Source organism: Mirounga leonina, unplaced genomic scaffold (assembly GCF_011800145.1).
Source record: "Mirounga leonina isolate KUSES-001 unplaced genomic scaffold, KU_Mleo_1.0 Mir_92, whole genome shotgun sequence".
NCBI classification, from domain to species: domain Eukaryota; kingdom Metazoa; phylum Chordata; class Mammalia; order Carnivora; family Phocidae; genus Mirounga; species Mirounga leonina.
Window position 1 is genome coordinate 14,530,185 of NW_023270852.1, and position 12,165 is coordinate 14,542,349.

Sequence of the window (12,165 nt, forward strand, 5' to 3'; positions counted from 1 at the left end):
CACATTATTTTGAGCTGTAGGCACTTGAAAAACAGCAAATGCAGGGAGCAGCTTTCTCTGAACTCCCCTTATCTGCCTAAAGACAGATCCTTCAAAAGGAAGTCAATTGTCATAAATCTCCTCCTGGAAGTTTCCATAACTGGGAAAGATTGACTCTTATCACAGGAGAGACTAGACGTAGACCCCACACCCAGACAGACTTTGTCACAAACTATCATACCTCTCATCTGTTTTTCTAAGGGCCCCTTCATCTTTCCCAAAAATCTCCCCTAAGAGGGCGCCAGGGTGGCTCAGTTGGTTAAGCGACTGCCTTCGGCTCAGGTCATGATCCTGGAGTCCCGGGATCAAGTCCCGCATCGGGCTCCCTGCTTGGCAGGGAGTCTGCTTCTCCCTCTCCCACTCCCCGTTTGTGTTCCCTCTCTTGCTGTGTCTTTCTCTGTCAAATAAATAAATAAAATCTTTAAAAAAAAAGATTAAAAAAAAAAATCTCCCCTAAGAGTCCTACATCTCCTCCTCCTCTTTCCCTATTAAGATGATGTTTAGTCCTGAATTCTAAGCCACCTAGGGGAGTTAGTCATTTTTCCCTCAGTGTCTCCCATGTATACATGACATACACATGTTCATAAAATTCTGTTTTTCTCTTGTTAATCTGTCTTTTATTACAGAGGCCTCAGCTAAGAATACAGAAGGGTAGAAGTAAAATTCCCTTCCTTGCCTGACAAAATTTAGTAATTTAGTGAGAAGATTTCCAGACTCTTGGCACACTCAGCAGAAATACTGAAGGTGTGACCAGGTGTTCACTGAGGCCCTGGAGGAAGCTGGCTATCACATCAGAACCCTTTCCTTAAGGGTCACAAGCTCTGGGAAGCAGAAATCCTAAGGTGCGTGGTGCCGGGACAGGGCAGAGACAACACAGCATCCAACCACCCAGTCCTTTAACTGTGTGCCTTCTTTGTGTGTGAGACACACACTCCCACCCTTGTTGAGAAACCGAGCCAAGTTGCCTGGAATGTGCTCTGCATAAGTGCTCAAACATTACAGTCACTTATCAATACAGCCTTAGCTCATGCTAGGCCTTCTGCCGGGAAATGCTTCTCCTCATTAGACTCCACCTATAAAAATTCTACCAGTCCTCCAAAGCACAGCTCAAAAGATGCCTTTTATTCATTTATCCAAAAATATTTGCTGAATGCCTACTTATTTGAACCAGACCTTCTTCTGGGGATACCAAGAGGAAGAAGGAGTGCAGAGTTTAGTGCAAGCAGCCAGGCAAATAAACAAATAGTGAAATTCAGTGCAATGGGGGCTATTACAGAAGCATGGACAAAGCATAGTGAGATCCTTAAAGCACTCGCCCTGCAGGGAAGACAACTGACCACAAATGACTAATTTCAATTTGAGAAACGTGTTACGAAGAAAATAAAATCAGTTAACATGAAAGAAAACGGCTGGCGGGTCGGATGGTCAGGGAAGAAAGGTCTGAAGTGACATTGAGCCCAGAGTGGGATGATGAGAGGCACTTGGCCATGGGGGCAATTTGAGGGAGCAGCAAATGCAAAGACCTGAAGGTGGGAACGATGCTGATGACGATGAGCATAGTGGTTTTAGGAACAAAAAGAATGTCATGTGTCTGGAATAAAATGAGAGGGGAATGGTGGGAGGTGAGCCAAGTTGAGATTATAGCATAAATGCAATTTATGTATATTTTTTAATTCAATGTAAGAATATTCTTCGTTGTGAAAAATGATTTGTAAACATTTTTAATGGCTGTATTAAAAAATCATCATATAAAAAAAGAAGAAAAGTTTCATTCTGCTTGAAAAAAAAATCCTATGAGGTACACTCCTGTTACGGAGACAGTCCCTGCTCAGTCTTCAGAAGTCAGTGGGGAGAAGGGCAAAAAGCCATGGGAGTTAGGCTAGCCCCCTCCTGTAGGTATCCTCATTGCCACTTCTGGGCCCCTGTGGTCAAGGCTCAGAGTGGCAAAAACCCCACTGACCAAACCCCAGGGACTATTGATATATCCTGTTTCCATCATAGAGTGTCTGAGCCCCAGAAACTTCTCCCTCTGGCCCTCTTGCCCCCTTCTTTGTATTGCCCATCCATTCTACTCTGACTGATGGTTTGAGAATTCTCAGGTGTTCCCTGGTACAGACCACTTCCTTTTGCAAGGAACAAGCAATGCAGACAAGGCCCTCTTCCAGAAGGTAGCTCTCCTTTCTCCTCTCCTAGCCTGGCCTTTGGCTTCTGGCTTCTCTGGAAAGTCACAGGACTCCACCAGCTTCTCTCTGCCAACATTTTAGTCTTTAGGGCTTGAGCTGCAGGGTCTGCGGAACTCCTGTCCATACTCATGTATCCACTTGTTGGCCACTGGGAGAGAATGGGGAAGAAGAAGAGAACAGGCTCAACCGATCAGACAGCAGCAATGCTCACTCACAGGGTCACGCAAGGGCCACTTACATTCTGCACCCTGGGCAACTCACTTGCCTCACCCTAGTCCCAGCCCTGCAACAGACTACAAGATACTGCTTCTAGCAAAGATAAATAGCAAAGAGGACACTGTCCCCTATAAAAAGTCTCTGACAGGTTCTGTCTACTATAGACTAATTTTCAAACCTTGGGTACTAAGGTCACTCACGCTTCATTGATGTAGCACCTAAAAGTCCACCCTCCCCCTGGTGCAATGAGAAAAAAGCGGTGGCTTGTCTTGGCAATGTCCATCTCAGCATGAGAGTCTCTCGTCGACTTTTTCTGTCTTCAGAACTAAGTGCTTTTGGACACATATATGACATAAATCATCTGCTGCTTATTTATTTAGCTCTTCCTTGTTTGACCATCTCCACACGGGGAGGCACTAAATGGGACACATAGTGGCTTGATGGTTCTCTCCTTGGGTCAGAGGGCTGGAGCTTAGAACCATTTTCCTCCTCAGCTGTGCTCAGGAATCAAGGCCTATCTGGTCAGGTCAATAAACTTTCACTGAGGGCGCCTGGGTGGCTCAGTTGGTTAAGCGACTGCCTTCGGCTCAGGTCATGATCCTGGAGTCCCGGGATCGAGTCCCGCATCGGGCTCCCTGCTCAGCAGGGAGTCGGTTTCTCCCTCTGACCCTTCCCCCTCTCATGCTCTCTCTGTCATTCTCTCTTTCAAATAAATAAATTTTAAAAATCTTTAAAAAAAATAAAAATAAACTTTCACTGACACCTGCTCTGTGAGAGAATCTTTGCCCTTTAAGGCTTCCCAATCTTTGGGGGCAACTAACCCACAATCTGATCATCTCAATATTAAGTGGCACTGTAATGAAGCTTTTGGAATGACAGGGCTATGCTATTTTCCAGCCACCCCCTATTTGACTTTACTCTGAATCCCTCACCCCATTCTCATGCCTAGAAAGGCAGGCCTTACCCCACTTATCTCCCACCAGGACAGGACAGCCCGCATGAAGTGTGTCACCATCCCCTTCACCACTCCTACGCAGATTCCACCAAAACAGTGCTGCATTCTGAAAACAAAAGGGCCCACCCCAGAGAGGGTCAGCCCAGAATTTCAGTCCTATGGAAGGACAAGACTATGACTAAGGACAAATGCATGCATATCATTAAACGAGAAAACTGTCCATGCAGATTGGGGGCAAGGCATGCATAACATGGCACAAGATGGCATAAGTTGCCATTCACCCATTCATTCATTCACGAATGCATCATTTATTGAGGGCCTGCTCCGCTCCAGGCCCTAAGGATGCAGAGACAAATCATACCCAGTTCTGCTCTCAGGAGCCCACAGTCTTATAGGAGAGACAGACATAAAAATAGAACAGGACAGCGTGGCAAGTGCTAGGAGAAAGGTGAACACATGATGTCATTGGATCCCAGAGGAGAGGCCCTCAGCAAAAACCACAAAGTGGAACAAAATATTCCTTATACAATTAAGAACTTAATTCAGATGCTTACCCTTCCTCAGGCACTTACTAATAATACCCCCAGGAAGCAGGCTTTATCATACTCCCCACTTTACCAGCAATGAAGTTGAGGCTTTGGGGCTTTAAGTAATGCAACTAAGAAGGAGCAAAGTCAAGACTCAAACCCAGGTGTTTTGACAAATCCTGTATGTCCTTTTTTCCCTATGGACATCTTTTTTCCCCTATACAATTCCTACAGACTTAGTTTAACCTTGGCCATTAGAAGCTGTCAAAGCCCTAGGTAATGAAGAGCTTTCCAGGAGGCATTGACAGCGTCTGCATTCCCAAGTCTAGAAGAGACACCAATCCCCTGAGGACTCCTAGATCCCGGCCTTTACTTAGGCAATGCTTACGATGTGCTTGGCACTGTGCTAAGTGTTTTATAGGCACGATATCATTTCTCTATCTTCATTTCATTCCTGAGTTAGGTAAGGGCTTTGAGGGAGCTTGATGGGTCTGCAACTGGGGGGAAATGAAACCTCTATCACACGGCCCTCCTCTGTGCCTCACGTGATCTCATAGCTCTTATTGCAATAGTTGTTACTGCTTGTTAACTTCTCTGCAAGCTCCTGGAGGACAAGGACTATGAGTTTTCCTCGGTACCTCAGTGCTTTCAGCCCTCGGTGTTTACTGAATGAATGCCTGAGGGGACCAGTTGCTCTAGAGGACCCAAAGGTCACTAAAAGAGAGTTCTTACCTTTGAGGAGTTCTATCATAATAGAGAAGGCAGACAGGTAATCATCTACTTGTAATATAAATAGTCATTAAATTTGAAAATAGATGCACAAGTAACATGTGGTCATCTAAATTGAGGAATTATCTTTGATTTTGAGAATCAGGGGAAAATATCTTTTTATCCCTCCTCCCAGGAATAAGCTTGCAAGCACAGACAGCACGGAAGCTCAGGTGTTAGTTCTGCACTCTTATTACCACCATGTGCTGGGACCAGACCCCCACTCACCTTGACCACAGGCACGCTAAAGTTGGCATAGATGAAAGCAGTGGCTCCTCCAGCTTCCACGGAGCTCAGCTACAATGCCAAAGAGTCAGCAGTGAAATAGCCCCTGACTGTCCAACTCTGTCCTACTTGACATCTGATGTCATTTGTGCAGAGAATCCTTCCCAGGTTCCCCAATTTCAGCTCTGGGAGAAATACTTATTGAAAGATTATCACCCAATTTAGGAATTAAGGGAGCCTACTCCCTGGCATCAGTGTTTGCCTGCAGGGCCATAAGAGGACAGCCTTTAGGAACTCCCCCGCTTTCTTCATCCCTCCAGCTAACATCCTTATTGAGGGCTACAGTAAGTCGATTTGAAGTTTGAGACCGTCAGGAAGAAATCTAGTTTAAATCACAACCCAAGACACAAGAATGTTTCACAAAACATTCTTACTACATGAGATACCCTTTGTTATTTTCCATTTTATTTTGTTCTATTCTAGTTCAGATTTCTGAAATGCTGACCACATCCACTAAATTAATTTCACAGCCCACTAATGGATCATGACTGTGGCTTACAGAGCACTTTTATATTACAATTAGTTTTCCAAGTTGGGCATTGTAGGAACCACTGATTGCAGCTTTGGCATGTTTCCCAGACCACTCATCCCACGCTAAGTAACCTCAGCTAAGGAGTTTCACCACTGGTATATTCTAGAATTGTAGATGTCTTCTCTTAATATGAAGATCTTTTTCTGATTGTCAAAGAAATATATAAAAAAATTAAAAATACAGGAAAATACTTGTATTACTCATCATATCATCGAGAAAAAAAAGCACGGTTGTAATTTACATACTAATAACAGGCATTTATTCAGCACTGACTACATGCTAGACGTTATACAAGTTCTTACAGATATATTATCTCACTTATTCCTCACAACAGTCCTGTAAGTTAGAATTGATATTGTTATAATTCACATTTTACAGATGAGGAAACTGAGTCTCAGAGAGATTAAGTACTTAACAAAAGGTCACATCACTCTTCGGTGACTGAGCCCAATTTGAACTGAGCCACTGCTAACTACCGAGTCCCTGCTCACAATTTTTATGCTATACCCTTGAACATTCAGGTTATTTCCAAATGTTTGCTATTCTAAGCAACTCTTAGTGAGTAAAATCTTTTTTTTTTTTTTTCATTTTACACTGTTCTCATAAGAAAGAGTCTGGGCCATTAGTATTACTGAGTCAAGAGTGTATGCATACATTGAGTACTTTTGGTATGTACTGCTAAGTTATTTTCTCACCAGCAGCGCAACATGACAGAGCCAGTCTGACCTCACCCTGTCTCGCAGAACGTTTGTGGATCCCACCACATTCACCTGTTAGCAGTTAGGACGTTGGCACTTGTTAGAGGAAACTGAACTAACATGGGGATTCAGAACATGGTAGTGACAGTGGTGACTTTTAGCATTTCATGGCTCCCCGTGTAGCCCCTTGGGAAGGTCGATGAGAGCAACAATTTGCTCCTTGTGTTCAAGTAACTAAATGGGATGATTCCATTCTAACCCCTGTTGTCAGCAACTATGGGTGTAAGCAAGATACTCAGGGGGAACCTGCACTTTCCTGCATTCCTTTACCTACGGTTTTGCAGTATGGCGGGAAGGAATGACATCAAATTGAAAAGAGAATCTGACCTGTGTTCTGTGAAGCTTCTGAGCAGGATTGTGAGATCAGTGGAGTGGAAGTAAACCTTCCACTGTTTTTATACTGGGACTGATCTTATCTCCAGTTTGAACAAAAAATTAGTAACTTGATTTCAGCTCAGTCCTCTGCACATCTTATAGGTTATTTTCTCCCTACAATATTACGCTTAGATTCTCCACAAACCTTAATGTCTGTCATTAGAAATGCTTGTAATGGTCTTTACCTACCTCAATCTGAAGATGAAAGAATTGGGATAACCTAGCATGTCCTAGGTCCCACGATGCCAATGCCCCTTTAAGGGGTCATATACCTCCTTGTGGGATGCAATGATAGAAACCTACTGGATAAAACTTTACAGAGTGACGTCCCCTTACATTATCTCATCAGATCCTCATGACAACCCTATGAGGAGGTGCAGGACAAGAAAACAAGCTCAAAGAATTGATGTGATTTGTGCTGAGGCCACATATTAAGTGGCAGAACTGGAACTAGGCCAACTAACTCTAAGTGCATTCCATTCCACTGTCACAAATGCTTATACTCAAATGTGCACGCACACATGTGTATACTCACCCCCCCCCACATACACACATTTGCATTTTGCCATTTACAAGTGCAGGGCTCTTGCATCCATGCTACCCTTACCATAGGAACTGGGCCTCAGGAACCAGGGAACAAAGCGGTAGGAGCTACTAGGGAGGTAAAGAACAGAGAGATATTGGCCCCTAGATGTCCTATTCTTCGCTTGATACCAATATTCCTCACTACCTGTGACTTCCCATGCCATCTGGAGTCATCAGCCGGAGATACAACCAGCTGCTGATATAAGACATGCCCCCTGCCTGGAGAGCTGACATCCCTCCAATGCCTGATCAGAACACTCAGAATGACCACTAGAGGCCAGACACCACTGCAAGTGGCAGCCTTCTGGTTCTGCGGCAAGTATAAAACCCAGTCACAGGAAGAACTACAATGGAATCACCAGTACTACAGACCATAAAGTGTGGCCTCTGGTTGTCCTTTTTTGGCTGCACTGTGGAGAAGACACAGCACTGAGAAAAGAGGGAATGCTAGGGTGGGGGTGTGCTATTCTAATAAGCCTGAAACCAGGACTTCATCTTTGGGTGTTACGTAGAACCCTTCTATTAACATGTTTATCCCTTCAGTTAACAGTCATACACCTCTTATAATTTAAGTGACAGATGATTGAAATTATGACTGGTCCACAGAGAATGAAGTAAACCTACATGATCTGCAGGGAAGGGGGTAGGTGAGATAATAGCGACTAGGTTCAATTCCTAGGATCAGGTCAGAAATTAGGAGAGGAGGCCAGTTTATTTGTTAAGGGGGTATCCCGCAGATTTTATGGGGACATTGGAAAGAGAATTTTCACTACATGTAAGACAGCAACACTTACTGAATTTCTTAGTAGACATCTCTGTTCTTCCCTCCTGTAATCTTAGCTGTCTCCTTCCTCTTCCCTCTTTCCCCTCATGGCTCCACAACCTCATCTGTGGATCCATGCTTTCCAACACCAACTAGTCTGTGTGACCTCAGAGAGAGACTGTCACATCCCCTTCCTGTGTTGGTTAGGTCCTAGGATCTCCTGGCCTTCAATGTAACCTTCAGTGTAACCCTACTTCCCATCCTAATCACTGCCTATGACAAGGTCATATTTAAGTCTATGCACTGTAAGCTCTTTGAGGGCAGGAACTCTGACTTCTGTTTCTTTATCTCCGATAGTGCCTATTAAAAATGCTGTCTGAAAGTCACAAAAGTCTCAGAGATTTTTGTGCTGTATCAGATAAAATCAGTATCTGATACTGCTTTGAAAACCATAAAAGAGAAGCAGTCATTAAATAAGAAGCCCTGGTCCATCCAAAGCAAGACTCACATAGATCATAAATGTTGCCACTCGGTTCCCAGACTTCATTCTGTACAGTGGGCTAGTTGGTGACTGAGACAAAAATAGAACATATCATTATTTTATGCAGATGGCACCAGACTGACAGGATTCCCACATAATACAAGGAGAAAAATGGGGATGTCACAGTTGGGATATAGCCTTGAGCCACACCCTTGCTGGCAGGTACTCACTTAAGTTTTTTTCTTTTGCTAATTTATTAGATACTCATTTAAGTGAATTGTATACAGTTGATCCTTGAACAATATGGGTTTAAACTGTGTAGGTCCACTTGTATGCAGGTTTTTTTTCAATGAGTATTGTAAATGTGTTCTCCTTACGATTTTCTTAACATTTTCTTTTATCTAGCTTACTTTATTGTAAGATTACAGTATATAAACATATAACATACAAAATGTGCTAATCAACACATTTTTATGTGATTGGTATGGCTTCTAGTCAACAATAGGCTATGAGTATTTAAGTTTTGGGGAGTCAAAAGTTATATACAAATTCTTGGCTGTGCAAGGGGTTGGCCCATGTTGTTCAAGGGTCAACTGTACTAATCAAACAGAATTGCTTGTCAGTAGTGAAAGTACTATATGAGGTTAACTTCAGGTTCAGTGAAATAAAGAAATTAGTAGATACACTATTACAGATAATCATTCTATAGGAACACCAAGTCATCAGACTGAAGTTCCCAATTATTTGCTTGAGACACACTGTTGTCATAGTACAGTTTGACTGAGATACAATTTACATATCCTAAATTCACCCACTGTAAGGGTGTTTTTCAGTGAGCTTTAGTAAATTTTAATAGTTGTGCAGCACTCCCACAATTCAATTTTAGAACACTTGCCTCAGCTTAAAAAGTTGCCTCATGTCAGTCAGTCCCTATCCTACCCTCAACCTCGGGTAACCACTGATGTGCTGTCTCTATAGTCTCGCCTTTTCTAGAAATTTCATATAAACAGAATCATAAAATACGTAGTCTTTTTTTGTTTGGCTTCTTTCACTTAGTATAGAGTTTTTATGATTCATCTCTATTGTTGGATGTATCAGTAGTTAGTTCATTCCTTTTTATTGCTGAGTAGTATTCCATTCTGTAGATATAGAAAATTTTGTTTATCCATTCACCTGAATGGGTTGTTTATAATTCTTAGCTATTACCAATAAATCTGTTATAAACATTCTTGTACACATGTTTGTATGGACATAGTTTCCTTTCCTCTTGGGTAAAATACTTAGTAGTGAAATGGCTGCATCATATGTAGGTGTATGTTTAACTTTTTAAGAAACTGACAAACTAGGGCACCTGGGTGGCTCAGTCAGTTAAGCGTCTGCCTTCAGTTCAGGTCATGATCCCGGGTCCTGGGATCGAGCCCTGCTTTGTCGGGCTCCCTGCTGAGCAGGGAGTCTGCTTCTCCCTCTTCTTCTGCCCCTCCATCCTACTCATGGCCTCTATCTGTCAAATAAATAAAATCTTAAAAAAAAAAAAAACCGCCAGGGGCGCCTGGGTGGCTCAGTTTTTAAGCGCCTGCCTTCTGCTCAGGTCGTGGTCCCAGGGTCCTGGGATCGAGCCCCGCATCGGGCTCCCTGCTCCGCGGGGAAGCCTGCTTCTCCCTCTCCCACTCCCCCTGCTTGTGTTCTTCCTCTCGCCTTATCTCTCTGTCAAATAAATAAAATCTTTTAAAAAAAGAAAACGCCAAATTGTTTTCCATGTTTTCAAAAGTGGCTGTACCATTTTACATTCCCATCAGCAATGTATGAAAGTTCGAGTTCCTCCACATCTCCATCAACACTTGATATGATCTGTCTTTTTTAATTTTAGCCACCGTAATAGAAATATGGTGCTGTCTCATTGTGGTTTTAATTTCTAGTTCCCTAATGACATTGAGTATGTTTTCATGGGCTTATTAGCCATTCATTTATCTTATTTCATTATTCAAAATATTAATTCAAATAAGCCCATTTTAAAAAAATTGAGTTATGGGATGCCTGGCTGGCTCAGTAGATAAAGCACGCAACTCTTAATTTCAGGTTTGGGAGTTTAAGTCCCACACTGGTCATAGGGCCTACTTAGATAGATAGATAGATAGATAGATAGATAGATAGATAGATAGATAAAAGAAAAAATTGAATTGTCTTATTTTTTTTAAAGATTTTATTTATTTATTTACTTATTTGAGAGAGAGACAGAGAGAGAGCATGGGGGTAGGGGCAGAGTGAGAGGGAGAAGCAGATTCCCTGCTGAGCACGGAACCCGACAAAGCAGGGCTCAATCCCAGGACTCTGAGATCATGACCTGAGCCAAAGTCAGACGCTTAACCGACTGAGCCACCCAGGTGCCCCTGAATTATCTTATTATTGAATTATAAGTTATTTATATATTTTGGATACAAGTCCTTTGTCAGATACAGAATTTGTAAATGTTTTCTCCTAGTTAATGGCTTGTCTTTTCATTTCCTAATGGTGTTTTTGAAAAGCAAATGATTTTAATTTTGATGAGGGCCAATTTATCATTTTTATTTTTCTTTTATGGATTGTGCTTTGTTAATTTTTGTATATGGTATGAGGTAAGGGTCTAAAGTTGTTGTTGTTGTTGTTATTTTGCAAGTAGATATCCAGTTGTCCCAGCACCATTTGTTGGAAAGGGTATCTTTTCCTCATTGAATTTCCTTGGCACCTTTGTGAAAAATCAATTGACCATAAATGTGTGAGTTTATCTGGACTTTGTTCTGTTCCACTGACCTATGTGTCTATCCTATATCTGTTCCACATGGCCTTGATTACTGTAGCTCTGTATTACATTTTGAAATCAAGTAGTGTGTGGCCTCCAACTTGGTTCTTTTTCAAAATTTTGGCTGTCCTGGGTCCTTTGTATTTCCATATACATTTTAGGATCAGCTTATTAATTTCTATAAAAATAAGCATCCTATAATTTTGATAAAGTTTGGGTTGAATCTACAGATCAATTTTGGGGAGATCTTCAAATCCTCAAAAATTATTTACTGAGTACACATCAGCAAAGATGGGCAATTGAGATCATGAGAAAAGGAAAGTAACTGGAAGAAGGACAATCTTCACTGGGAAGTCCCTGGGTGAAGTGAGATAGAAGACTCCATGACAGGCCACATTCTTCTTCCCACTAGCAAATTTTGGAAAGGGGGGATGGTGGCCCAAAAGGAAATGAGTCAGCAGCGGCAATCAACTTGAAACCAAGGTTTTCAGACCTTCCTGGAACAAGAGCCTTTGTTCTAAGATTTCACTTGGTATTCCCTGAGAACATTATAAGGGCTCTGCCTTAGAGAAATAAATAATACCCTGGTTCCCTACCACAGGAGGTTGATCATTGACCCTATAGTTACCGTAGCATGGTCAAAGTGAGGCTCATAGTGACCGCCAATTCCATAATTCACCACCTGGAGATACTCTGCGTAGGGAGGCTGGACATCAAGGCCTGTGAGGGCACCAATGCGATGGTCAAGGGTCACCAGCAGGGGATCGACAGTGTCCTTCAGCCAGGCACTAAAACACACCACAGGTTGTAGCATCAATGATCTGATGCCAGAAATGACTATGTCTGTGAATGAATGAGTTATATCAACTGCCAGAAGGAAGGAAGGAAGGAAGGAAGGAAGGAAGGAAGGAAGGAAGGAAGG

General features: G+C 42.5%; 1 protein-coding gene across 4 annotated transcripts in view; it reads right to left on the reverse strand.

The window, feature by feature from the left end:
* Nucleotides 1–483: 483 nt before the first annotated feature.
* The window catches only part of P4HA3 (prolyl 4-hydroxylase subunit alpha 3), a 40,633-nt gene continuing 28,951 nt past the window's right edge, over nucleotides 484–12,165 (reverse strand). For 3 of the 4 annotated variants that reach the window (XM_034995049.1, XM_034995048.1, XM_034995050.1), the window contains 5 exons: nucleotides 11,872–12,031; nucleotides 8,495–8,557; nucleotides 4,917–4,985; nucleotides 3,403–3,499; nucleotides 2,215–2,370 (listed from right to left, as the gene is read on the reverse strand). In XM_034995049.1, coding sequence (XP_034850940.1) covers nucleotides 2,300–2,370; nucleotides 3,403–3,499; nucleotides 4,917–4,985; nucleotides 8,495–8,557; nucleotides 11,872–12,031 — 460 coding nt within the window. In that variant the 3' untranslated portion in view covers nucleotides 2,215–2,299. Of the gene's footprint in view, nucleotides 2,371–3,402; nucleotides 3,500–4,916; nucleotides 4,986–8,494; nucleotides 8,558–11,871; nucleotides 12,032–12,165 lie in introns of all 4 variants that reach the window. The other variant, XM_034995052.1, reaches the window with a different exon arrangement.